The sequence below is a fragment of the Gorilla gorilla genome, chromosome 1 (assembly GCF_029281585.2).
Source record: "Gorilla gorilla gorilla isolate KB3781 chromosome 1, NHGRI_mGorGor1-v2.1_pri, whole genome shotgun sequence".
Taxonomy (NCBI): domain Eukaryota; kingdom Metazoa; phylum Chordata; class Mammalia; order Primates; family Hominidae; genus Gorilla; species Gorilla gorilla.
The window spans coordinates 102,997,268-103,020,431 of record NC_073224.2 but is presented as its reverse complement, the minus strand read 5'-3'; the positions used below and the strand labels follow the sequence as shown (position 1 = coordinate 103,020,431).

The 23,164-nt window shown below is 51.5% G+C and overlaps 1 protein-coding gene across 9 annotated transcripts in view; it reads right to left on the bottom strand.

The window, feature by feature from the left end:
* Nucleotides 1-14,536: 14,536 nt before the first annotated feature.
* Nucleotides 14,537-23,164, bottom strand: part of GATAD2B (GATA zinc finger domain containing 2B) — a 115,682-nt gene continuing 107,054 nt past the window's right edge. For all 9 annotated transcript variants that reach the window (XM_055359982.2, XM_063694891.1, XM_055359967.2 and 6 more), the window contains 4 exons: nucleotides 21,714-21,916; nucleotides 20,489-20,599; nucleotides 20,198-20,315; nucleotides 14,537-18,776 (listed from right to left, as the gene is read on the bottom strand). In XM_055359982.2, coding sequence (XP_055215957.1) covers nucleotides 18,643-18,776; nucleotides 20,198-20,315; nucleotides 20,489-20,599; nucleotides 21,714-21,916 — 566 coding nt within the window. In that variant the 3' untranslated portion in view covers nucleotides 14,537-18,642. The remainder of the gene's footprint in view (nucleotides 18,777-20,197; nucleotides 20,316-20,488; nucleotides 20,600-21,713; nucleotides 21,917-23,164) is intronic.

Sequence of the window (23,164 nt, the reverse complement as noted above, 5' to 3'; positions counted from 1 at the left end):
CAGTGAGCTGTGATCTTGCCACTGCACTCCAGCTTGGGCAGCAGAGTAAGACCCTGTCTCAAGAAATAAATTTATCTCTTCTAAAAAAAGAGGAAGTGCTTGGCCCTTAGCACCACATTTCACTTCGTCCTTGCAACTGTGAAAGGCAGGCCTTGACCTTCTCCCCTCTTACAGGTGAGCAGATGGCAGAGAGGCGAGGATCACTAGGCTAAGATGGGATGGCTGTTTAGTGACAGGCCTTGGACCAGGTCTCCTGTATGGTTCATTCTTTGTCCTGCGAGCCATGCTGAGTGTGGATTTGGAGGCGACAGGCGAGTGGCGCAGTCAATGATGCATCTTCTCAGTAGCTGTTGGAGAGTGGGCAGTTCTGACAGCAGCGGGGGAAGCTGGCCGGGAGATGGGGCGTCTGAGTCAGCTCGGGCTGCCACAACACCAGACACTACATGGCTTAAACAACAGGACTTTATTTCTCACAGTACTGCAGGCTGGAAAGTCCAAGCTTGAAGGTGCTGGCCAATCCCGTTCCCGGCGATTGGGCCCCTCCCTGGCTTGCAGAGGCCTGAGTTCCCGTGGAGTCACCACGCGCCTTTCCTTGGTATGTGCACGTGGAGAGATCTCTCCTCCTCTTATAAGGTCACTAATCCAGCCGGGCATGGTGGCTCATGCCTGTAATCCCAGCACTTTGGGAGGCCAAGGTGGGCGGATCACCTGAAGTCAGGAGTTTAAGACCAGCCTGGCCAACATGGAGAAACCCCGCCTCTAATAAAAATACAAAACATTAGCCGGGCATGGTGGCGGGCACCTGTAATCCCAGCTAGTCGGGGGACTGAGACAGGAGAATCACTTGAACCCAGAGGCGGAGGTTGCAGTGAGCTGAGATCACGCCACTGCACTCCATCCCGGGCGACAGTGTGAGACTCTGTCTCAAAAAAAAAAAAGAAAAGAAAAAGAAAAAAAGAAAGGTAAATTTGCCTATGCAAGGACACGCAGCTAGTGATTTGTTCCACATCTGACCCCAGGGCCTATGCGCCTTTCCCTACCCAGGCCACCGCCATGACTCAGGAGGCCCCTCTGGGGAAGCAGCGGGAACCCTCATAGGAGGATCCGGGACAGAGAGATGCAGGGCTGGGACGAGGAGGCCCCAGGGGGAGGCTGCTCGCTCTCCTGTCGCATGGAGGTCTCTGCTAGGGGTAGCCCCGTCCTGGGACACAGACACCAAGGACTGCTGTCTGAGAGGAGGAGGCTGAGTTGGGAGGGACAATGGCCTGAGTTGATTCTGAAGCCTGTGAGCAAGGTGGGACAAGCCGGAGAGGCAGCTGAGCAAGCGGGGGCGAAGACTGAGGGTGAGAGTTTGTGCTGAAGAGGCAAGGGGCAGCCTCAAGTGGGCAGGGCAAGACCAGATGCAGAGGCTGACAGGAGCGGGCAAGGGGACCGGGATTCAGGGGGAGACTGAGTCAGGGGCCAGACAGGCTGGAGCTCCTAGGGTTGGAAGCTGGGTGATGGGGCCTCATTCTCTGCCACACGAGACTCCCCCAGCCCAGCCTTCCCTCTTATTGTCTCTCACAGATACTCCCATACATCCCTGGTACCCCTGTCATCTTTCCTAAGCTATGCTCTTTTTCAGGAGGGTGGCGTTTAGGGGAGGGTATCCTCCAGAAATAGCAAGTCTCAAAGTCAGCTCTTGCCTGAGTCCCAGGCTCCTTTGGTGGAAGGGTAGTCCCTCTTTTTGCATGTTTTAAGTGGTCAGCCTGGCAAGGGGCGGGAGGCCTGGGTTTCTTTCTTCTCTTTAGGATGGGGCTGGTCCTCCACCTCCCACTGGCTGGCAGCCTCCTGGCCCCTGGTGGCCCCAATCCATTGTCCCAATAAGAATAGAGAAAACAGCTTTGGAAATTGACACTATGAATGGTGCTGGGGCTGCTGGGGCTGGGACTGAACTAATGGGATGAGGTCCCCCAATTCAGGCCCAGGCTCAGCACCTGGGACGGTGACTCTACTAGGAGAGTGGGGGCTCTGCACCCCTCCCCAGGACCCCCAAATTAGACTTCAAGCCACCCCTGTCCAGGACGTGGATCCCCAGGGATGGGCTTGGGGGACCAGATGCCCCAACTCCTCCTAGAACTTCACTCTCATTCAGTCAAAGTTTGAGAGGGAGTAAGGGGTGGGTGATGGGCTGGGAGAGATTTCTGGAAGCTGAGAAAGGGGCGGGTCTGACTCCCCAACTTTGCCCCGTTCTCATTGGCCCTCGCCCCCTTTCCCCACCCCAATTGTCTCGGTGTCTGGGTCCTGGCCCTGGGAGGAGGGGACAGTGGGGATAGGAGTGGGGAGGGGGCTCAGGCTGAAAGCAGAGAGAGACCCAGCTCCAGGAACACGAAGGCAAGGACAGTAGCCTTCAGTCTTGACCCCAGAGCTTGGCACCCCAGAACCTGGGCTCCCCAAAGCAAGACCAGGGCCCCCACATTGTGCGCCAAAGTGCGGGGTGGAGAACGCCCACAGCCCAAGGGCCCCCAGGCTGAAGGCAGGAGACTGGGGCTGCTGGAGAAGTTGCCCAGGCTGAGGGGCCGGGCCTGGCAGGGACATGGGGCTGCAGCTGCTGCTGCTGCTGCTGCTCCCAGGCTGGGGTAAGAGGCTGAGCCATGGGGGCCACAGGGAAAGCCAGGGCAGAGGGACGGGGAAGAAAAAGAGGCAGGCATAGGGGTGGGAGAGTTGGGGGGCAAGGTTGGGGGAGCAGGGGGATGGAGGTGGCCGGAGTGGAGGTGGAGAAACCCTGAGGACAGCAGAGGAGAGGGGTGAGCAGGAGGGGCAGGCAGGGCTGCGGGAGAGCTGTGGGGGGTGCTCTAGGAGCCCAGGCTTTGGGGCACAGTGGCTAGAAGGGGACCTGGGGGCCACGTGAGGCAAGTGGCTGAGCAGACTGCGGGGCATGCAGAGGCAGGGCCCCAGAGGCTTCCCCACAGATGTCCCTGAGCCAACTGAGGCTGGCTGAGCCCCCTGCCCATGTGCCCCTCGGAGGCTCTGTCTGCCCGCCCATCCACCCCATCTGCTGGGGGTCCTGGCTCAGCCTTACAGGCTGAGTTATTGTATTTATGGGGGTGTGTGGGAAGGGAGGCTGTGGGTTCACAGCTCTGCTCATGCATTTCTGGGCCTGTGCTGTTAGTGTCTGTGGCCCTGTGCTTATGTATTTGTGACTTTTGAGTCTGTAGGGACATCTATGTGTGACCTGTGTTTGGGGCCTCCTTGAGTGTGTGTCTGGGATGGAATCTGTCTGTGTCTAGAAGACCTGGTGGCCAGTGAGGTTGTGATTTTTAATCCAAGTGTGTGTGTGTCCGTGAATGAGTGTGTGTGAGTGTAAGTGTGTTCCTTCCCTATTCAGAGGCCAGGGTCCTGGTGGCGGGAGGGGGAAGGGGGAGAGCCAGGAGTCCTGGAAAGCTGACCCTGCAGGCAGACAGGCAGATGGGCCGGTGGGGGAGGGAGGGGGCGATCCCATTGTCCCCTGGGGAGCACAATGCCCACGCCTCAGCCCCTGACCTCACCATTGTGCCCGCCCCGCCCCCTCCCCGTTGCCAGGGCCCAGCTGAAAGAGGCCATCAATCACAGCCGGCCCGCCAGGCCCACACTGCACCCGCCAGCCAGACAGTGGCCCACCCTGCTCCTCAGATGGCCAGGCCCTGCCCTCTCTTCCCTGTTCCTCCTTTGCTGACCCAAAGTCTCCCTAAAGTCAAGTCCTGTTCCTTGCCCCTTGCCAAGGCTGGGAGGGAATCAAAGCCGTGGGGGAGGTGGTGGACAGAGGGTGGGCCTCAGGGGGCCGCCATGTTCAGGCTGTGCTGGCTGTCCCTACAGGCCGTGCTGCAGGCTCCGAGCTGGCCTTTGTGCAGGAGCTGGGGGACACAGTGGCTGTGCGGTAGCACCCGCTGGTGCTGCCCTGCCAGGTGGAGGGTGAGCCGCCTGTGTCCATTTCCTGGCAGCGGGATGGGCTGGCCTTAGCCAATGAGAGTGGTGTCACCCTGATGCCAGATGGCTCCCTGCACCTGGCCGCCCTGCCTTCCCGCCGGAGCCTCCCTTCCCGTGCCCACGAGTACCACTGCGTGGCCCAGAACCGCTACGGGCGGCTGGTGAGCCGACGGGCCCGGGTACAGCTGGCAAATAAGTGACAGGGCTGCTCCTGGGATTGGGGGATGAGAGTTGGTGGGGCACCCACAGAAGGCACCCATGGGGCCCAGAGTCGCTGAGAGTGGGCCTGAGCAGGGCCAGCCCAGCCATTAGACACAGTGTACACACTGGTAGAGCCTCTGATTCTTTTAGGGGCCCACAAAAATGTTTTAACTTCTTCAAAACCAGAAGAAAAAAATGAATATAATAATAAATATGTAAAAATGAGTCCAGACTGGATTATATTTGTCTATATTCCAATGCCATTGTAAACTATGATTTAAAATTTTTGTAATGGAGGAAGGCAAAGTGCTTATAGCCCACAGAAGTCCTAGACATGAGGCTGCAGGGCTCTATACTGAAGAGGATGTGGCAGATGTGGGCATAGAGGTGGGGCCCAGCCCTGGGACTTGGTTGTGGGGGGATAGCCCAGGGCCAGCTTTGCAGGTGCCCAAGTGGCCCCCCCATCCTCTAGGTCTGTCCCGCTTCCACCAACATCCAGAATCCATTGAGGTGGAGCGGGGTGGAGCTGCTCGCTTCCAGTGCCTGATCCAGGGTGTGCCTGAGCTATCCATTTCCTGGGAGCACAATGGCACAGCCCTGAATACTGCCAACCACCGGTGAGCACCTGCCAGGAGTGCAATGGGACGGCGGGCTGTGGGCCAGGGCACAGGCCATGGAGCCCTGACCTCTGCATCCTCAGGGTCACACTGCTGCCTAGTGGCATCCTCCACATCACCAGTGTGAGCCAGACTGACGTGGGAACTTACCGCTGCGTGGCACGGAATGTGGCCAGTACCCGCCACAGCCAGGATACCCAGCTGACCCTGAGTGGTAAGCCAGGCCCAGTGTGGGCACTGGGCAGAGAGGAGGGTATGGTTGCTGTGGTTGTACATGGGACAGGCAGGCATTTTGAGCACCTATGACATGTTAAGCACTGTGCCAGGTGTGGGAGGGCAGCAGGCTTGAGCCATCCCTGGCTTCCTGGAGCTCACAACCGGAGAGAGAAGGTGGTGCTGCGGGAACCCAGGGTTGGGCTGTGGGCAAGGATTGTCAGGGGCTTCTGGAGTAAGCTACCCCAAGCTGGGTGTTGAAGGGTGAGTGGAGAGAGGCAAGCCAAGGTCAGGAGGGAAGGGCGGGGGCATTTCCTTGGACAAATGCACAAGGGTGAGGACAACAAAGTTCACACAGGCAGTTCTGTGTTGCTGGACCACAGAATGGGCAGAATTCAGGGTAGCAAAGTTAATGTTGGCGAGTAGGCAAGGCATACCATGAAAGGAGTTTGGACTTGATCCAGAGGGTAGTGGGAGCTCTGGAGGGTCTAGCGTTGGGGCTGAGTCAGCCTGTGTTTTGAACACGTGGCCCCCATACACATGGCGTGTAGATGTGCATGTGTTCGTGTATGTGTCTGTGCTTGCATGTACATGTGCATGTGTGCATGGACACTTGCACGTCTCCTTCTTGGGTTGAGGATGAAAATAGCTTTGTACCTGAGAAGAAACACCCAGGATGACCCCACTTGCAGGCCAAATGGGGTGGGAGAGTTTTGTGCCCAAAGTGAAGGCCACAGCAGAGCCTATGAGGAGCTGGTGCCTAGCAGGAGAGGCAGGTTAGACCCTGCCTAAACCAGAGATGCCGCAGTGTTTGTGAGGGAAAGTCATGCCTGAATCAGCCACTAGGGGGCTCCAGGGTATAAATAAGCAAGTGTACCACGGGACACCACTGCCGCACCTGGGCGAACTTTCAAAACATCTCTGACAAAATTTCACCGAAGGCTATATCTATTTTTTTGTTTTTAGACGGGGTCTCGCTCTGTCGCCAGGCTGGAGTGCAGTGGCGCCATCTCGGCTCACTGCAACCTCCGCCTCCCGGGTTCAAGCGATTCTTTTGCCTCAGCCTCCCGCGTAGCTGGGACTACAGGCGCCCGCCACCGCACCCGGCTAATTTTTGTATTTTTAGTAGAGATGGGGTTTCACCATGTTGGCTAGGATGGTCTCCATCTTTCGACCTCGTGATCTGCCCGCCTCAGCCTCCCAAAGTGCTGAGATTACAGGCGTGAGCCACTGCGCCCGGCCGGTATATAATTTTTAAACTTAAGACTGGCAGGGGAAGGGGGAACGGTTGTGTTTCTGATCTGTAACTGACTTAGAAACTCAAAGCGAGGGTGAGGGTCAGCGGCTCCTCTGCAGGAGCAGAGAGGAGCCCGGTGGGGTCCCTCTGGCCTGTGGCTTTCCGTTCCTATCCACAGTCTGGGGCAGGAGGGCAGGGCAGGAGGCTATGTCTCTCAAGGCTATCGAGCAGACATAGGATTCTGCTGCCCGCGGAGCAGGGAGACGAATGGCCAGAGAGCGACAGGAGGTTAGCAGGAGGAGCAGGCGCCTGTTGGGGGCAGAGGACCAACCAGAAACCGAAGGCTCAAGGGTTGCCTAAAGGAGCTGATGTCAAGAGTAGTCTTCCCCAGGGGCAGGAGCTGGGGACCAAGGCCCCAAGCCATTCACCCCTAATGCACTCAACTGCACACACCTGGACAGGCACTTACCCTGGGCGTGCACCAGGGTGAGACAGAATTTCCCAGACTTCAAGGAGCTCACAGCAGCTAAAGAGGGGATCCTCTTTGTCAGCTGTTCAGTGCTACCAAGATCCAGGGAGTCCCCCAGTTCTGCCAGTGCCTCTGTCATTGGGCAAGTTACTTAACCTCTCTGATCCTTGATCTTCTCATGTAAATGGGGGAAATAACAGTACTCCGCACACAGGCTGTGGTGAGGGCAAAATGGGACAATCTGTGGGGGCTCGCAGCCAATGTCTGGCATGGGGAAGGGGTCGGCCCGGGTGGCCCAGCCTCCCCTCACTGAACTGTCTGGCCAGGCAGGACACAGCCTCTTTGAATGAGGCCAGGAGATTCCAGGGCAGCCCACAGCCTGTACTGCAGCTTGCAAGAGGCAAATGGAGAAGGGCTGGGCCCAAAGTAGGCCTTCAATCTATAGTTGCTGAATAAATGAATGAACAAAACACAATCCTACACCTTGAAGGATAAAGATGTGTAAGACTTTAGACCAGCCCTTGAGAAACTTTCATTTTAGAAACATTTTATCTGAGACATTCTTAATAAAGGGCATTTATGAAAGGAAAGACACGTTAAGTTCTCACATGACACAAGGTAGTAAAGAAAATGAGGATGATGGCCTACGGGAAAGCAGAGCTCTGTTTCACACGATGTTGTTCACAACTGTGCTCCCAGTGTGAGGGTGCTGCCTGGCACATGGGAGCCCCCAGTGATGACCTGTTGAATAAACTAATGAAACGGGGGAGCATGGCATAAAATGAAGATGTGATTTAGACCCAAAACAAGAGTTACTTTGGGAAAACACATCCTTCCTAAGCAGCTAAGCAGGCTGAGGTCTTAGAAGGCTGGTCATGCTTTCTGAGGGAGCGCCTCCTACTAACTTTGTGGGTGCCTCTACCTGCCCCTCAGGGTGAGGCGCCCAGGGAAGGTGGGGCCACCCACAGGGTTTGTAGGAGGAGAATGCTCACTCTCCTCTCTCTCCGCACCCCCAGTCTACCAGACCTTCAGCCTGATAGCTACTCCCATGGGACTTTGGGCAGGTCGTTTTTAAAATCTGTAAATTGGGGATGGAATAGCAGCTGCAAAGCACACCTCTGAGGTCTGGTGACATTTGTGGGCTGGAAGAGTGTGCTTGGAGTAGAAGTTGAGTATTGGAAGGAGGTTCTCCTTTCCTGATCCAATTTGCTTGTTTCCACCACACAGTGGGACCCCTGAGGCTGCTGCAGGAGCCAGAGAACCTGTCTGGGCCTCAGAACCTGAACCTCACAGTGCACCAGACGGCAGTGCTGGAGTGCATTGCCACCAGTCACCCTTGGCCGCTTGTCTCCTGGAGCTGCCTGGGTGCGCAGCCGCCCACCACCCCCCCCCCCCCCGCCGCTGTCTCTCAGAGCCCTGTGCCCTCGTCCTATCCCAGCCTGACCCCCCAACGCCTTCTTGCAGATGGCCGCTCCATCGGCGTAGAGGGCATCCAAGTTCTGGGCACAGGGAATCTCATGATCTCCGACGTCTCAGTCCAGCACTCAGGTGTCTATGTCTGCGCCGCCAATCGGCCAGGCACCCGTGTCCGGCGCACAGCGCAGGGCGTCCTGCTCGTGCAGGGTGAGCCCCAAGGGCCCAACTGGGTGGGGAGAGTGCTGGAGCACCCCAGCTCCCTGACAGGAGCCTGGATCTGGAGAGGGTCCAGGGCAGGAGGCAAGAGGCTGGGTCTCACGGCGCCTTCCTCCATGCTATTGCCTGCCCAGCTCCCCGAGTTTGTCCAGTGGCCACAGTCCTTGTCCAAGCCTCCGGGCAGCAGTGCCATCTTCACCTGCGTGGCCCAGGGCGTCCCTGAGCCCCGTCTGGTCTGGCTGAAGAATGGGAAGATGTTGAGTCCTGGGAATAACATCAGGCTGACTCACAACAATAGGTACTCGTGTCTCACCACTCCCCACTGCCCACTGGCAATGGTAGGTCCCCCTACCCACCCTGGGCGTCCACCCCCACCTACATGCAACACTCACTACCTAAATCTCAAAAATCCACACCCATCCACAAACCCCCAGAAAGTTACATTCTACTTCCAGCAATTCCCCCCTCCCCCAGGAGGCTTTGCCCTGACTGCTCCATTACAGGTAATGTCCCCACACAGCCTCCTCCTCTAGGGCCACTCCACTAAGGCTTGGTGGGAAAGGGGGGCTCCCAGTAGCTGAGTTTGTCTTTCTCTAGTACGTTGATGCTGGCAGGGGTTTCAGTTGAGGATGAGGCCATCTATCAATGCGTGGCAGAGAACAGCAAGGGCACCAACCAGGCCAGTGCCCGCCTGGTTGTGACAGGGGGCCCAGAGCCACCCCGTCCCCAGGGGCCTGCATGCCATGGCTCTCTCTACTTCTGCCATTCGAGTGTCCTGGGAGCCACCCCCCCCCCCCCCCCCAGCAGGGACATCATTGGCTACGTGCTGCACCTCCAGCCTGTGGGAGGTGGGTGTGGGTGGGTGGAGAGGGCTTTGAGCTCAGAGCAGGGCCAGGGGCCAGGAGTCCCTGGCACCAGCCCACCTCTGCTCCTGACTGCTGATGTCCTGGGTGAGTCCCTCTCACTCTCTGAGCCCCAGTCTCCTCCATGACCCCAGACCCTTCTGGATTCTTCCCAGGCCTCTGGGCCTGTGGTTCTCTGGGCTGGCTGCCTCTGTACATGGTCTTTTGGTGCTTCCTTACTGCTTTTCAGCTTGACTCTAGGCCCTTTCCTCATCCTCATCCTCATCCTTTCTCAGCTTAGCTCCAACTTCTGTAGCTCCCTTCCCTGCTCTCCTTGGAGGCTTGGCTGGCCCAGCCAGGCACCAAGAGGGGCTTCATCCCCAGTTTGTGAAGGTGTGGGGACGTGGCTAGTGAGAAGATGCTGCTTTGCTCCTCAGAGCCATCTGGCCCGGAGCTCCAAGAGGCCGTAAGCAAAGGCACTTCTGAGCACGTCTTCTCCAACCTGGAGCCTGCCACAGCCTACGCCATCCATTTGCGGGCCTACTCAGCAGAGGGTGCCAGTCAGGACTCTGCTCCCATCTTTGCCTCCACCATGGACAGCAGTGAGTGACAGCCTCTCCAGCCCTGGGAAGTCCCTGGCCTCAGGTGGGCAGGGACTGCCAACTAGTTTGCTTGTTTTCCTCTGCAGCCCCTGCTGCCCTGGGCTTCTCCACCAAAGTGCTGAATGCCACCTCTGTGCAGGCCTCCTGGGAGCTGCCACCCCAGCTGGGGCCCATCCAAGGCTTCAAACTTTCACCGCAAGCTGCCTGCTGCCCATTTTGAGGGGCCTCTGCTCCTGGCCAGCAGTGTCAGCTCCTTCCTCTACACAGACCTGGGTGAGGCTCTGAACCTTCCTGTGCCACTCAAGGCCTGCCATTCTCAGTGTGATCTTGCCCCAGGTACTGAGCTTCCTGGCCCAGAAATGCCCGTCCCCTTCACATTCCCCTGCTCCCTGCAGAACCGGCTGCTCTCTATGAGATCAAGCTGCAGGCGTTCAATGGCAATGGGGATGGAAATAGCAGTGCCCGCTTTGTCTCATTGCGTGATGTGCCCCTGGCCACTCCTGGTAAGTGGGGTCTGGTAGGAGGGTAGTAGGGCTGGGGTCAGAGCAGGCCCCTCTGATAGGACCCATGGCTGCCAGTCTTCAGGGAGGAAGAGGGCTGGGCTTCACCTCCAACCCTGGTCCTCTCTCTGACAGATGGCACAGTGTCCACAGAGTCCAAGACTGGGTGCTCTTGCAGCCAGGGTGAGAGCAGCCCACTGCCTGGGGTTGTGGTGGGCATCCACGTGGGCCTGGCTGCCCTCATCGTTTGCCTCCTCTGCCTCTTCCTGGGCTGGAGACATAGCTAAGGGCCAGGTAAGGGCTAATGTGGGAAATCTGCCAGGGAGACAGTCTGTATCACTGTGGCACAGGGCCAAAGAGAGCAAAAAAGCCCCAATCTACAACCAATCAATTTTACCAATGAGGAGACTCAGGCAGAGAGAGGAAGCCAATTCTTTTCAGAGCTGTGTGGTACCAGGGGCAGGAGAAGGCCTGCCATGAGCCGGGAAGAGAGAACTGGGGCTCCCAAAGCAAAGAACAAGGGCAGGAGAAATGAGCTAGAGCCAGTTCCCTGCCATCCAGCAGCATGAAGAGGGGTCCACCCTCTCCATCTCTGGGGAGCATGGAGCAGGAGGGGTTGGGAGCCATGCGAGGCAGAGGGAGGCACCAGACAGACCACACTGCTGACCCTTCCTACCCGGGCAGCCTCCTCTGCAAACAGGAGTCCCAGGAATGCTGGGCAGTGCCTCGGACTGCCTCGGACAGAACTGGGGGCCATCAAGGCCAGACTCAGAGTGGAGGGAAGGTGGGGGAGAAGACTGAACTCGCCACCCAGGTGAGGCGGATTCAGTGATGGGGAATGAGTGGGGGAAACTGGAGTGTTTGAGGCCTTGGTCCAGAGGCCTGACCTCCTTCACCCTCAGGTGACTGTGGAACAGCTGGCCTTGGCCTAGGGCCCTCCAAGTTGGCTCCCTCCAAGATGCCACTAACTCCAGATACACCAAAGAATCTACCTCACCTGTCCCTGTCACCCCAGAGTCAGGAAAGAACCAAAAGTCCCTCAGCTCCTCTCCGGGGAGGGGCAGGACTGGCTATAGCGGGAGAGAAGAGGGTGTGGTTTCTCTGTTCCTCCCAGACCTCAAGAAATGGGAGAATCTGCATCCCTTCCCCCAACACACCAAATAACCTCAAACTAAACCAAGCCCAGCTGGGAGTTACCCCCAACCCAGTTACTCCTGCCTCATAACCCCATCCAGTATATTCACCTCTTCTTGATCCAAATATGAACCTGCCCAAAGACACATAGCTTTAAGGGTTCCCCACAAAATGGCGGCAGGGGAAGAGGCTCTGTCATCACCTCCATCTCACAACCTGAAGCCCTGCAGTCTAAAATCTGTCTCTGTCTCCTCGTGCCCAAGCTGAGCTCTGCCCAGGGACAGGCGACCTGCATTCCTTGTGGTCCGAGTGGGCAGGTGGGCAAAGGGGGTGCAGAGTTTCTTGCCCCCCTTCTCCCTACAACATGAGTCTTAAATATCTGAGCTCATATGAGCTTCTCTGAGCAACCAAATACCCATTTCCCCCTTCCCAGATCCAAAGCACTGGCTCCTCCGCAGGGGGTCCTCCTTACCCATTTGATTTTTATTTTTTAAAGAGATTAGTTTGAGTCAGGGTTTTGGCAGTCTTGAATCGCCTGTAGAATGAGCACAGAGGCTGGGGAGCACTCCCCATCTCCCCTCCCTCAACTCTTGGGGTCCAAAGAGCACCTCTTTCCCACTTCTCCCTCTACCAGCCTATGGCATCCAGAGCACCACAGTCCCTCCTTATCCAGCTCTGCCATGCTCTAAAGCCAAAGCCCCAGCCACTCCCTCAATCACTCTCTCTCCAAGGCTGCCCAGTATTGTGCCAAAAAGGGAAGGGTCTTGGGGGAAGGAAAGCCCATGACTTAGAGGACCCCAAAACTGTCTCCTGTGCTCTTATAGAGTAATCCTAGTACCAATGACAAGACTCCAGAAAGGCTGGGCTCTGGCCCTCCACAATAGTGCCCTCTGCACAAGGCACAGCAGCAGCTGTAACTAAAAAACGTGGCTCAGGAGCAAGAGGGCTAAGAATAGCCCCAAACATCAAGTCCTTGAGGAAATGACATCCTCTTCTCTGGTTGGGCCTGGTCTAACTGCTTTGTTGGAAATAAATAACCAAAACGGAAAAAATAAATTAGGATCTGGTCAATGCTTTGGGCTGAAAGGAAAACTTGGGGGAGGGGAGTGATGAGATGGTGAGAAAGTGTAGTTCCAGATCTTTCAGGGGATGCTGCATTCAGATTGTTAAAGAACTATATTCGGTAGTTTACTAGAAAACAGCAATGTGAACCCCTGCTGGTAAATAAGGCAACCGTCTAGAGGAACAAGCATGTTACAAAAGATTATTTATTTTCTTTTATAGAGATAGGGTCTCACTACATTGCCCAGGCTGATCTCCTGGCTCAAGTGATCCTCCCACCTTAGCCTCCTGAGTAGCTATAGGCATGCAGCACTGTGCCTGGCTAAAGGATTCTGTCACTAGAGACCAGAGCAGTGTGGTGGGAAGGGCCAAGCACTGCTAGGGGACACCTTTCCCTAGGAGAGAATGGAGACCCAGCCCCCTCCCCATGATACCATTAGACCTAAAGTCATCAGATAACTAAAGTGGGGTTGGTGGCTTCCAGAATACTGGCTCCAGCTAGAGTTGGAGGGGAACAAGAACACAGAAGTAGGTCAGGGCTTTAAACAATCATCACAATCAAAGAGAAGGATACAAACCAAAGGTACTCAGTCCATGGCTGGACTGACTAGGGAAGACAGCCATAGCTCATCTCCCAATTACCCCGAAAATTCTCCCGCCAAACTGCCACCCCCAGCCCCATAACTAAAGCACAAGCCACAGGAAAGTTTTAGAAACCATTCCTTTCTTTATTAAACATAGCTTGCAAGTGATAAATATTACAAAGTTTTTTTTTCTTTTAATCCTTTCTCCAAAAATTAGCTTATTATTTGAATCTGTCACTGCTGAAATGCTCAGCAGCATCTGAAACAGATGGGAGTGTATTTGCCTTTTTGAAAACCAGTTTCTATTGGTCTTAGTTTTTTCATTTTATTTCCCAAACACAATGCAGAAAATCAGAATGAGTTAAAAAAGAAATAAAGGAAACTTAAAGAGAGTTGTGCAAAAGGGTCTTGTTCCCCTCCCACCCACCCTATTCAGGGAAGGCCATTCCCCATCCCACCTCCCTGCTCCCCACCCCCCAACCCCAATCTATCCTTCCACCTTCACCAGGGCTTCACCCATCACCCTGTACCCTCTCCAGGCTTTATCAGCCCAGAACCTAAAGAAGAGAGTAGGAGTACTCAGCCCAGGCTGTGGGGAAATTGGGCCCCTGAAGGAGACAGACTGTGAAACAGCTGCCTTTAGGGGGGTTCAGATGAAATCTGAGGAAAGGAGACAAAATGTGGGCTGTGTCTGCGCTCTCCTATTTTATCACCAAGATGGGGGAAAAGTTACACATCCTGTAGCTCACAAAGGGAGTAAATTTAAATAACTAAAGCACCAACCTGGGGCATTCAATTGTCAACCACCCTTAAGGGCTCTGTGGTTGGCTGTGAGATGGGGCTTGAGGCCTAGTCCCCGCCCTCAGATGACTAGAGGCATAAAGGCAAAGATGTCACTGGTCTGATGCCCTGGACATGACTCTGCTGCCTCTCCCAAATCAAGGGTAACCATAGAGGACTGGCAGTTCTCCAAGAGCATTGTCATACACATAACCACTTCAACGCGAGTCACTTTCAGTTCCTCCCTGGTTTCTGGGCCCAACACTTTCCTCACCTCAAGTTGTTTTTTGGTTTTGGCAGGTGAGAAGTATAGAATTTTAAACTTGGTGGCCAGATGATCTCCCTCTTCACTTCACAGATAAGAAAACTGATACCCAGAAAATTAACTCTACCAAAGATCATATAGCAAGTTAGTAGGAGACCCCAGGTCTCCAGATTGTAGCCCCCTCAACCCCTTTTGTGTTGGTGGTTCTTTTTACTCTACAAAGTCCTGGACCAGGAGGTCTTGGCTTTCACAGGAGCTCAGCCTCACCTCGGTTCACGCAGCCTAAGGCTGTGCAGATGGATGTGGCTCTCACTATTTCCTCAGGATGACTTATTAAAATCCTTTCTATCATCCCCTGACAATCCACCCTCAAAGGCCCATAAGACTAGGTTCTTTCTTTTTTGAGGAGGTGGGGTGGGGGAAATCCCTTGCATAAGAAAGCTTGACACTGAATTTTGTTATATAGGTATATTGTATATATGCTGATGCAATCAGAGGAAAAAAACAGTGCAAATACAATTACAATTCATAATAATACTTGGTTTCGATGCCCCCGGGAACTGCCCCATTCCTCGGCTACCTCCCAGCCCCCAGCACTTCCCCACAGTATCAACCTAATGCTGGGGGATAGGGAGGGTGGGCAGGTTAGGGTAGGGAGTGGGCTCTGCCAAGGCAGTGCTGGTGACCCGGAGGGACTACTCCAGGGTGGGGAGGCAAGGCACAAATTAGGGGTGGGTGGTGGGGGAGGTGGCATCTCTAAGGAGGGATGGGGTTGGAGCAGCTGCCAGTCTCAGTGTGCTGGGCCCGGCCCACTCCCCTACCCACCCTCCACAGCCCTGCCTCCCTACCCCCTCCCCTTCCCCAGAAACCCTTTTGCACGGATCATACACAAACGGGCACATTACAAAATGACATAACACAGTTTCACAATATCCATGGCTAGGGCTTTTTTTTCTCTTTTTCAGGTTTTTTTTTTTTCTACACAATGTACAATTCCTTTTAAATGGATCAAGAAATAGCTTATATACATGAACGAGTCCTTGTTATAACATCTCGGCAGCAAATATCATAAGCTAATGAAGGTCTTGATGGAAAGGATGGGAGCCTAGGACGGGGGTGGGGGTAGGGGGTGTGGAGAGAAGGGTTATGCCTTCTGGAGGAGTGGGGAGAAAAGGGAATGATTAGGGAAAAGGAACAAAAGTAAAATATCAAGAAGCATCTTTACAAAGCAGTTCTATAGCTAATTCCTTTTAAAGGGGAAAGGAAAGGTAACCAAAGCAGGAAAACATTTATCTCTGTGTCTTAAAAAAAAATTGTCTACCATACATATATCCAAAAATGTGGGATAAATACATATATCCAAAAATGTGGGAAAAATACTTATTCCAGGGAGAGAGGGAGTCCAGATGCTGTGGTCAAATTATAAAATAAAATCGACAAATAAGAACCTCTGTCCCCTAGTTTTACCCAAGCCTTACCGCTATTCCACCCATTTCAGGCTTCTAGGGAGTAAGACACCAACCTTAAAATACTGCTTTTAGTGCCTCTGGGGATGGAGGAAGCCAGGCAGAACTGGTGGGATCCTCACTCTACTAATAATGCTCCAAACAGAGGGTCTTTCCTCCTGTCCTTAGGGCATGAGGTTTAGTGTCTACACGGCCCAGAGCCTGGAGATGGATATTAACAAGTAGACTTGGAGGGACACAAGGCAATCAGTGATGAAAAAGAGACAGAGAATTGAGGAAGACAGAAGGATGAGGAAGGAGGAGGGAAGGGAGGAGGTGGAAGGTTAACACTTTACCATGATTAGGGAGACCTCACCTCCATCACTAATCCCTGGGAAGAGTATGAAAATGGGGAGAAGAAAGGGTAAGAAATCAAACCTCAGCGGTTGAACAAAGGGTCACCGAGCTATACTAGTCAAGAAGCAGCTTCTATGTAACTGACCCTGAGGGGATAAAAACAGGGAAGATTCCACCATCTCCCCTGTGACCTCAGCACCTAAGCAGGCACTCGACTATAGGCTTTCCTTCTCCATGATTCCCCAACTCTATACATCTTACTTCCAAACCCCATTCTAAGGTGGCCTGGCTCCCAGGGAAAGGACTCAGCTCAGGGCAGGGCAGGGACAGCCCCCAGCCAGACGGTATTGCACATTCTCTGTTCCTTACTTTTAATCTCAACTGACAAACTTGGGCATCTCGTACCTCTGAGCACCTCTGAGCTTGGGGAGAGGGAGACGTAACAGAAATGGCACTTCATCATGAGGGAGGGAGGAAGAGGCTAGACAGACATGCCACAAGGCAAGATGACTTGTGGGGAAAATATTTTTAAAAAAAGCTTCCAATTTTGTGGAAGAGAGAAAAGCAAAACCAAACAATTTATCCAGTGCTTTCAAAGCACAGAGGGCAAAGAAAAGATGTAAGAATATATCTTTATATATATATATATAATTTTAAAATAATCCCAGACCCAGTTCCATTAACCCCCCTCCCTCTCCCACCACTTACAGTCAGGGGTACCACATTCCCCGGAAAAATACTCAAAAAACCCAATCACTACCTGTTACTAGCATCTAGCTTCCAGATCATTTCACCACTGGGGGAGCCCAGACACTGGCTGCATCTCTGCTCCTTTAAGTGCTCAATGAATTTTGGGGGAAGGGAGGAAAGAAAAAAGCCAGGAAGGCCCGTAGGGCCAGTATAGTCACCCACAGTGGCATTGGGGTGTGGGGAGTAGAGGCCAGAGTAGGGGAACTGAGCCTGATTTTAGCTCTTTCTCCCACCCCACCTCCAAATTTTATGGGGAAGGTGTGCAGTTCATGTGTGTGTTAATTTTAAAAGTGCCTTCTTTAAAAAATTACTTAATTTTAAAAAATAAAAGTGGGGAAACTTCCTCAGGTGACTTTCAAGGGCAAAATATTAAACTTCTCCTCATTCTTCTCTGCTGAGAACATTCCCCCCAGTGCACTCTGGCAGCTTCTGGAGCCAGAGAGGCAGGTGGGTGTACACTATGAGAAGAGCAGAAACCCGTACCTTTAAGGGGCTTCCCTTACTTCAAAAACAGCCTGGTCCACTCCGTCTTCCCACAGTGTGGGCAAATGGGATGCTAATCTCCCCAGTCCCCAGAACAGCAACATTGCACAATTCAATTCATTCTCTACATTAGTAGCGCTTTAAAAAAAAAAAAAAAAAAAAAGGCAAAATTAATATCATTCTGGGGGCGGGCGGGGGGCGGTGGGAAGCAACTATTTGTACAGCAGAGGTCCTAAGCTGGTTTTGCCATGAGCTGCTTGGCTTTGAGCAGTTGGTTCTGCAGCTGGTGCAGCAGAGTAAGGACAGGACTCCAACCTGATTGTGTACCCCCAGCCTCTCATCTCCTGGCACTCAGAGGGTGAAAGAATAGGCAAATATGCGAATCTCAACTGTTGGAAGAGAAATCCTTTCTTTCCTCTAAGTCTGTTTCCTCCTGTTGTCACTTGACTCATTTATGTCCACCCAACTTGTGGGACACCCAGCAAACAGCCTTGGAACAGCCGTTCCTCTGTATTATAGATGGGGCTATGGTTAGAGGGGATAGATTAGAATTTTTAAAAGCAGGGTGGGGTGAGGGAGAATTTTACAAAGAATACAAGATGAAATAATTTTGGGCTGGTTGGCCTGGAATAGACTTCCGTGTTCCCAATGGGGTCAGGAGATCGGTCTTATTTCCCCAAGATACAGAAAGGCAGGACCTAGTTTCAATCCTCCCTGGCTCATAATTGAGCCCATCTTCATACCTCTTTCTTCCCGTCTTCTATGGGTAAATTCCAGAGTGGTTGAGTTTTAAGCTCCTCCCCAGGCTCTTTCCCCTCATTCTTAGAGCCCAACTTCAGTACTAAACACTGCCACCCAAACTGTCCAGCCCCCAAACACCCACAGGTAGGGTGCTATTCGTCCTTCTTTGATACCCCCCACCCTGCGCCCTCCTCCGGTTAAGTGCATTCAAAACTTCTGCCCCTAACACTCCTAGTCATGTCCTACTTGGTAGCTGGGACCCCTACTGCAATCTGCAATGCTCGTATCATTGAACTGAATGTCATTTGTGTTTACAAAAAAAAAAAAAAAAAAAAAAGGAAGAAAAGGAAAAAGAAAAAGATTGGTTGAGTGGGGGAAGGTTTAACCGTCCACTGAACAAAGGGAGGACACACAACATCATTAAAAATGGTAATAATTATAGCATAAAACAACTTTAGAAACACACATCGGAGGGCTTAGATTCTCCCCAGGACCTCATTCTGACCTCTATCAGAGGTAAAGATCCACCTCACTGTTAAAGAAAATTGAAGAGAGAAGACAGAGCGGCAGAAGAACAGATCGCAGCAGTGTGAAATAAAGGGGAGGTGGCAGGGCAGGGCGTGTGTTTTCTTGCTGATCTCTATTTTTTGTCTTCTGTTTTTCTGTTTTGCTTTCCGTGTATGGTAGGCACCAGTACAGGCACTGCATGCGACAGAAGTTGGGGGAATGAAAGAGGAAAGGGATAAAGGATTCAAGGATGGGGCAGTACAAGTGGAACAGGCGTTATTTCTGTCCACTGATGGACTGCGATATAGACCGGGGAGGGATCATGTCTAAAAGGTATTCACGCTGTCGGTCTGCCAAACTGGGGCCTTTGTGTCCTCCGATGCCAGTATTCAAGTATGCAATGTTGACACCTGGACCCAGGAGACAAAAGTGGAGGGCAGGTATTAAAAGAGGAAATAACATTCCCTTCCCACTCTACCCTCAGGCTGCAGAGTTGGAGATGGAAAGGAAGCAGAATTTACCAGTATCTGGCCACACCTGGTTAGCTTTATTTCAACAGCAACTTTCTTTTTCTTTTTTGAGACGCAGTCTCATTCTGTCACCCAGGCTGGAGTGCAGTGGTGTGATCTCGGCTCACCTCTGCCTCCCAGACTCAAGCAATTCTCCTGCCTCAGCCTCCAGAGTAGCTGGAATTATAGGCGCGTGCCACTACTGCCCGGCTATTTTTTGTATTTTTAGTAGAGATGGGGTTTCACCATGTTGGCCAGGCTAGTCTTGAACTCCTGACCTCAAATGATCCAACGGCCTCAGCCTCCCAAAGAGCTGGGATTACAGGCATGACCCACTGCACCCAGCCAATTAATTTTGTTTGCTTATTTATCTGAGACAGAATTTCGCTTGTTGCCCAGGCTGGAGGTGCAGTGGCACAATCTCAGCTCACTGCAAGCCCCACCTCCCAAGTTCAAGCGATTCTCCTGCCTCAGCCTCCCGAGTAGCTGGGATTACAGGCACCGGCCACCACGCCGGGCTAATTTTTTGTATTTTCAGTAGAGATGGGGTTTCATCATGTTGGCCAGGGTGGTCTTGAACTCCTGACCTCAGGTAATCCACTCGCTTTGGCCTCCCAAAGTGCTGGGATTATAGGCATGAGCCACCACGCCCAGCCAATTTTTTGTATTTTTAGTAGAGACAGGGTTTCACCATGTTGGTCAGCCTGGTCTTGAACTCCTGATCTCAAGTGATTCGCCTGCCTCGGCCTCTCAAAGTGCTGGGATTACAGGTGTGAGCCACCGCCCCCTGCACAGCAACTTTATTTCAATCCCCACTCATATTCCTAAGCTTTAGGAAAAGGGGACTTCCTGAAATTTCGGTCCTACCAAGAATAATGAACATGCTTCTGATGGTATAGGAGAGACAAGTGAAACAGTGGTGAGAGGAAGATGAATAAGACAGAGAGAATCATTAAATCAGCTTTGATTTTGAGGCTGCAGATTGTGCAGAAGCATCCCTGGATCATTCAAACAGAACAGTTAACCCTGCTGTCCCGGCCAAAAGAGATCAATAACCACATGTCTACTGAAGGGATATTAAAAGTTAAATTTATAATGGTAGGATCTGGGTCATTTTCACCACCAAAACCCTAGTGCATTGTGGGTGGCACTTAATATGAATTTAGCAAACATTTGCTGAGTAACAGAAGAGTGAGAGTGTATGCCCTAAAGAAAGAACAGAAAGTAAAGGAAGGAACAATTCCCCTAAAGGGGCTGCTACAGAACTGTATACTAACTAACAGTTGATCCATGAGAAACATTTTCAGATTAATCCTTCTTACCTGGCATACCAAGGAGGCCACCTGGCACAGACAACTGGGGTGCCTGTGCAAAGTTTGAAAGCATGGAGCGGGCAGATGTGGGTATGCCACGCTGGAGGCTGCTCTGGGGCTGTGGAGCCTGCAATGATGAGGAGACAGTGGATACAACTTTGATATGATAGAATGTTAAGCGAGGGCAAAGATAAGGGAGTACAGAAGAAGACTATGATTTCCCACAATAGAAAGGACAAATTGTGATAAATGGCTGATAAATCTTCTAAAGAAATCAGGATCAGGCAAAAAGTTCCTTACCTGCCGAAGCGTATGATGTCTCATGATGGTCTCTTGTTTACTGACACTGGACACAGCTGGAGCCGTAGTGGGGGAGAGGGCTGCCTGCTGCTGTAATCGCTGTTCAATTTCCTGTTGGGAGTCATCACATCAGGTGACAGCAGGACAGCACCCAATACCCAATTTCCTTTTTTTTTTTTTTTAAAAACAGAGACACAATCTGACTTTGTTGCCCAGGCTGGTCTTGCACTCCTGGGCTCAAGCAATCCTCTCACCTTAGCCTCCCCAAAGTGCTGGGATTACAGGCATGAATCACCGCACCTGGCCCACCCAATTTCCTAACCAGAAAACCTAGAGGTGTTCTTACCTCTAATGTTGTTGGCTAGTTGGTGGAATATGGAAAAGGCAAAAGAGTTTGGTGGGGGTGGTACACTGAGATTTCTGGGTATAAGCAGCTAACTTGCTTCATTGATCAAGGGATCCTCCTCTCTTTCTCCAGGAAAGCTGGCTCTAAGAAGTTGGCTGGAGGTGATGAACCAACTGATATAATTAAGGCTGATGAATTACTGGGGTTTTATTTTATCACTTTTTCTTTTCTCTTTTTAAAAATTTTTATTTATTTATTTTTTACCACCAGTCCTAGAGCATAAATGGGGTTTTATTTTTGACTCCTGCCTACCCGATCTTCCAAAAAGTCCATGATGCTACTCAAACAAGGGACTCTGATGGGTGGAGTGGGAAATAGGAAGAAAAGGATCTGAGTTTCCCAACACATTTTTCCTTCTCTAAGATATTCTCATCCTATAACTGCTACATGAGATGTTCGCATACTCTAGAACCACTACTCTTCACTGGGCTACTTCATAATTCACTCTTTCCTTCGTCATTTCTTATCAAACATGCACTGCAAATAACTGTTTCAAAGAGATTTATAGCACAAATATAAATTCATCCCACCAAAATCTATTATTTGTTTTAGGAGAAAATGAAGATGAGAATAGAGTGCTATGGAAAAGCCAAGAGTCCCAAGCTTTCTGTCCCTTTCTGTTAACCTCAGCCATTATATTTTACCATGTTCTTAATCAGAATACTCGCTCAAATGGAAATAGGACAGAATGATAAGGAGACAAAAAGGGAACCTGTGGACCTGTAGGAATCACATGAACCACTCCTGCAAACTAGAAGGCGCGACCCTTTGGAAAAAACAAACTGGGACAGGTGGCCAGTGAGCAGTCAGAATTCTTACCTGTTCCTGCTGTAGGGCTTTCACAAATGCATTTTTCAGCCGGTTGGTGTGTTCAGCTTTTAGAGCCTTCTTCTGGTTGGAGGTCATACACTGCTCACATAGAATCTTACCATTCTTTTCTTGCTTCCAGTGAGGGGTGAAATCTGTGCGGCACTGGGCACATACAAAGGGTTCAACCCGCAGAAGTGAGGCACAGCTTTTGCCTAGATACCAACAAAAATAGTCAGTGGCTTTACATTTCCTATCTCCTCTGTTTCTCTTAATCAAATAGATCTTTTCCAGGAGTTTATTCTGTTGAATTAAAGAAAGAGACTTTACAAAAAGGATATTCTATAATTTACAAAATACTTTTACTTCATCTGATTATAACAGTATCACTTTAGGGAATTCAGACAGTACCATCCTCATTTACAAATGAGGACAGAAGTCGAAGAAATGTAGCTTCTGGCTGGGTGCGGTGGCTCACCCCTACAATCCCAGCACTTTGGGAGGCTGAGGTGGACGGCTAATGAGGTCAGGAGTTCAAGAACAGCCTGACCAACATAGTGAAAACCCATCTTTACTAAAAATACAAAAAAATTAGGTGGGCATGGTGGCACGCGCCTGTAATCCCAGCTACTCAGGAGGCTGAGGCAGGAGAATCGCTTGAACCTGGGAAGTAGAGGTTGCAGTGAGCCAAAATTGTGCCAGTGCACTCCAGCCTGGGTAACAGAACAAGACTCAGTCTCAAACAACAACAACAACAAAGGTAGCTTCTAACTGATAAAGCTGGGATGTTTCCTGATTTTCTACTGTATCACACTGAGAAGAAAATACTGTGTCAATTCAAAGTCAAAGGACTCTAACTCAACCAATACTTTTGCTTCTTAATATCTCCTTACCAAAGACTGTACTTATCCCTGTCATATACATTTATAGTTTTAAATAGTTATCAGTGTCTGAATTATTCACTTTGTGATCTATTTATAGCTAATACTGACTCCTCTGGGCACTTTCCTTTACTGGCAGGCTTTCCCAGAAGTCTACCTGTTTAGAAATTCAAGTTTAATAACTTCAGTTAGTCTAGACTGTATGTTGTTAATACTCTATAGTATGGTTTAGTATTGGTTTACAGCTTTTTATATGGTCTTTCTTAGTTATCTATGTAAGTGTGTCTAGTTTCTCAACTGTAAGCATTCACAGAAGACTAAACACAGTAATTCAGTACAATGTTGCAAAAACACTCACATTAAAAACAGAAGTTCCAGGCCAGGCATGGTGGCTCACACCTGTGATCCCAACACTTTGGGAGACTGAGGCAGGCAGATCACTTGAGGCCAGGAGTTTGAGACCAGCCTGGCCCACATAGCAAAACCCTATCTCTACTAAAAACAGAAAAAATTAGCTAGGTGTGATGGCACACATCTGTAATTCCAGCTACTTTGGAAGCTGAGACAAAAGAATTGCTTGCG